This window comes from Eleutherodactylus coqui, chromosome 4 (genome assembly GCF_035609145.1).
Source record: "Eleutherodactylus coqui strain aEleCoq1 chromosome 4, aEleCoq1.hap1, whole genome shotgun sequence".
NCBI classification, from domain to species: Eukaryota; Metazoa; Chordata; class Amphibia; order Anura; family Eleutherodactylidae; genus Eleutherodactylus; species Eleutherodactylus coqui.
The window spans coordinates 11236581-11240833 of NC_089840.1; the positions used below are offsets into that span (position 1 = coordinate 11236581).

The 4253-nt window shown below is 42.3% G+C and overlaps 1 protein-coding gene across 1 annotated transcript; it reads right to left on the reverse strand.

Moving 5' to 3' along the window:
• Positions 1 to 805: 805 nt before the first annotated feature.
• On the reverse strand, positions 806 to 3587 carry OLIG1 (oligodendrocyte transcription factor 1). The gene has a single exon (XM_066598525.1). The coding sequence runs from the start codon at positions 3497 to 3499 to the stop codon at positions 2804 to 2806; it is 696 nt and encodes a 231-aa protein (XP_066454622.1). The 5' UTR covers positions 3500 to 3587; the 3' UTR covers positions 806 to 2803.
• Positions 3588 to 4253: the final 666 nt, after the last annotated feature.

Below are 4253 nucleotides of genomic sequence, written 5' to 3' on the forward strand. Positions count from 1 at the left end.
TGAAACCTTCACTTTCCTATCGTTCTTATTTACCGCATTGAAGTTAATAATGCAAAAAGCAAAAACAACTGAGTCAGTGTATTTTTCAAATCGTCACTATCTTTTCAAACAACTTGTACTTGTATGACATCCAGTGTGATAACCAGAGGAGCGCTATTCACGTTATTTACTCAAAATGGTGCTTTTGGACTGAAAAATGTCTCTACAGCGCTGGTCGCTAGGTGTCTCCCTTTCTCCTTACCTGTTGTCCACTGTCTGCTGTCAAATGGGAGATGGACACCAGGTAAGGTGGTGGAGGTGCTGGAGGTGACAAGATGGCAGATAAGGGAGTGTAGGAGACCGAATGAGTTATTGTGTTCATTGAAGTCTATGAGTACAAATGGGAGGGGGAGAAGAAGGAGAGACTCACACGGGTAATGCCTGCAGCTAATAGTAATTGTCTATTTTATTGTAGCTACTGAAATCACATCTACACTGCTCAGTACTGCCATACACAGTCCTCAGTGTTGATGTTATGTCTCTGTGCATTACAGACAGAGAGCAGATTATTCAGTTCTCTATGCATGGTCTATAGAGCACAGCACAGCAGCAGGCTTCTCCCATCAGTGCTGAGCAAATTGAGAATCACATGTACATCCTGCAGTGGGAAAAATAGGGAAAATGCAAGATACCAGGACAGTAATGGCCAGAAATAGTGTTATTCCTCAAAAACACAGCACAGTATTCTGAAAAGTCATCTGACGTTTTGTACACTTTAAGTAAAATACTTTATTAGTGCATCGATAATGTACAAAAATCATGAAGAGAACGGAGCCCATTGTATCACCAGCAAAATATACTAAATGTAAAATCTGAAACATTAAAATACTGTTAATACAAAAAGTATAAAAAATAGAATCAAAAACATTCTATCCAAATATCAGACATTTATCCAACACATTCCAGTGCCTGCCGGTTTGAAGAAGTCGATGTCCTGTATACAAAATACTCCGATATAGAAAACAGAAGTAGAAAATATTGAGTCCCTTTAAAAAACTTCAATGAGTTTTATTATTAATTTTGTTTCTTTGCTTTCACATCAGTTTGAAGCCCCCAACGTTGATCCGGCGCAAAATCCACAATATGCTGCGCTATTTCATCCGGGACCATTTTGGCTGGAAGCTGGACGGATCCCATTATAGACAATAGGGTCCTTCTGGCACCACTCACATCCGGCGGTTCCGGTATTTTCATTGTTCAGCTCCTGGGATGGATCCAAACAATGGAAATAGACGAAGGGCGGGGGCGCCGGTGTGCCCTAGACAGTGTACCTCTACATTGGTCACTCTTTGGTGACCTAATCTATTGGGTGGTCTCCACCATCTACAGTATTGTGCAGATGTTTTAAGCAGGTGTGGAAAAATGCTGAAAAAATACAACTTTTTTCAAAAATAGAAGACATCTTAATGACTCCAAATTTTTTTAGCAGCGAGACAAGAAACTTGAATATCCAGCCGATGTCATTAAGAACTATCTTCAGCATAAAGAAGAACAGGGAGTCCTGGAAGTGCTGATATGGTCCCATAGAGCCCTAATCTCACATCATCCAGTCTGTCTGGTATTACATGAAGAGACAGAAGGATCTGAACGACCCTATATCCACAGAAGATCTGTGCTTAGTTCTCCAAGATGTCTGGAACAACCTCCCTGCTGAGTTCCTTCAAAAGCTGGGTGCAAGTGTACCTAGAAGAACTGATGCTGAAGTTGAAGGGCGGTCACACCAAATATCAATGTGATTTACATTTCTCTGTTGTTTTGTTACTTATCATTTTGTTACTTGACCCAAAAACTATTAACACTTCTGTTTTTGGAAAGCATCCTTACTTTGCAGCATTTTTTCCACACCTGCCGAAAACGTTTGCATAGTTCTGTATATGCGCCATCTGGCAACTTTGTTAAAAAAAATAAAAGAAGTTAAACTTTGTATCGATATAATAAAACTGTGTATATGCTGCCTTGTGGATTGGAAGTGAATGAAGGAGAGGAATAGAAGCATCATATAAAGCTCAATAGGCAAGAGAGGCAGGAAAGTATAAAAGCTATGCATAAAGTTATATAAAGCCGTCAATCTATGCAAACAAGGTGGCAGAACAACCATTTCTAACTACACACATCTGGGAGATTTCTTAAAGTCATTCTTCTTTATTCTAGATATAAAGAAATCTTCTGCTGAACCTTTATGAAGTGATATGAGAAGTAACATACAAGACCGACTTATCTACTGCACATACTGCATGGGCTACAGTGGCTGAGCTATCATTTATACAATTTACTTATACAATTCACTAAACTAGAGTTCAAGCAAATAAAAAGTTATACAGTTACCTATCTCTATCAATTCCTCACTGTTTTCAAGATCTCTGCTTGCTGTCATTGAATAGGAAGTTTCATTGGGACCAAAATCAGTCCTGGCCATGTGTCCAGGGCAGCCTTATTACCACTGGAGTTAAATAAGGAAGGTTTCTTTTAAATAACAGCAAGCAGAGATCTGGAAAACCATGGGAAATGAATGCAGTTTATAGGAAACTGTATAATGTTACCGTATATACGCGTTTTGCTTTTTTGTTGTTGAAATCAGAATACCCCTTTAATTGACAGCACTGCCAACGGTGTCTATAGTGTACGCATCCCCTTGTGGTACATTGGCACTGGCAGAAGGCACACACAGGTGGCATCTACCTTCTACTATATGGTCAAAGTTTTGCGCCTCTGCTATAAGTTCACATGTAGGAATTCAGCCAAGGCGTCTGTTGTGTCCTTTGCTTTATTTGGATAACTGGATGGCTTTTATGTTCAGGCTGGTTGGGATGAAGTGAGTGAACCTACAGACAGTGCAGGTGCAAAGATTACTCCCCCCTGGTACACTGAATGCTGAGCATTGCTGTTCCTCCAGTGAAAGTGAGTGCAACTTGCCAGACCGTTGAGGGTCTCCACCATTCCCACCTGTGCTTGGCGAGAAGAAGACGGATCCTGGAGCAGCAAATAAGGGCAAGCCTGTCAGTAGCAACCTGGGTCCAGGACCGCTCATGTCCCCAATGATCCTGCGCAATTCTTGGAGAGAACTTCCCAGTAAGAGTATGTAGTTCCTTGCTAACAGTAGGGTTGCAATCTTGGACAACTTTCGTCCCGGTGAGCTCTGACAATGAGTTGCAGAGTAGGGCATGATGACCTCTCTCAAGGCATCCATGGCTAGGTTCAGGTCTTGCATTCTCTTCCTTTCCCTGCTGTTTATCTTCTTCCTCAGCTGCTGCTGCTCTTCTTTCACGTCTCGGTTCTGTCTTCCACATCGATGCATGTGAAGAGTGGACAGGATCTTGTCTTTGCTCTCATTCATGGTTAAAAGAGAAGGAGGGTGCCTGCAGCCAGAAGAATGCTCTTGGCTCGCTTTGGCACCTGGTACGTCACCTGGGCAATGTCTCAACATCTTCTCTCTGTTTTCTATGAAGCGGCAGATCTGCATACTAAGGATCCCGGCGACCGCGCTGCGACTGCGAGCTTAGAAATATCTACGGAACATCTCACCCTCAGAAACGCTGTGGAATTCTGCAAGAAGTTCCGAGGAAAGCGATTGTGAAAATCTGTATCTGGCTTGTTCTCAATTAGTCATTGATAAAGTAGAGGATGAGACGGCCCATTCCAGAGTCAGATGCTGGAGAAGCTGTAATTGGCTGCAGCGGCTGCTTTCACAATTAGTCCTGACCTGAAGGCAGCAGAGGAAGTGACTATTGTTCCCAGTGTAGACGGGAGCGACTAGATATTCCTTCACGCTGGCTGGAGCTGTTTTGTTTATGGTCGTTTTTGGCTTTTGAAAGTTCTTGCGTTTTACAAGCGTTTTTTGGATGTTTTTTGCTTTTTAGTCATACAGTTTGTTTACACATTTTTCCAGTCCTCTAGGAAGTTTATGGGAAAATGCATGAAAAAAGACACCCAGAGCATGCTGACCAAAAATGCACCAAGAGTCAATCAAAACGAAGCCCATAGCTGCTGCAGGTTTCAATGTAATGTATGGAGATGCCACCAGATGCTTGTGCCATACATTAGTCACACTTGCACCCAAAGCTTTTCTCATGGAGCTTTTACACGCGATGACCTGACAGGCACAGATGCCCTATAGGTCGTCATAGCAAAGATTATTCCTGTACTTTTACATGGGAACGATCATCGCTCAGTGAACAGGCAGTCTCGCATAGTTGAACAACTGCCTGTTTACATGG

What these genes read in the sequence shown, in the direction of transcription:
- OLIG1 (XM_066598525.1), bottom strand. Translation starts at nt 3,499, where the DNA reads ATGCAGATCTGCCGCTTCATAGAAAACAGAGAGAAGATGTTGAGACAT.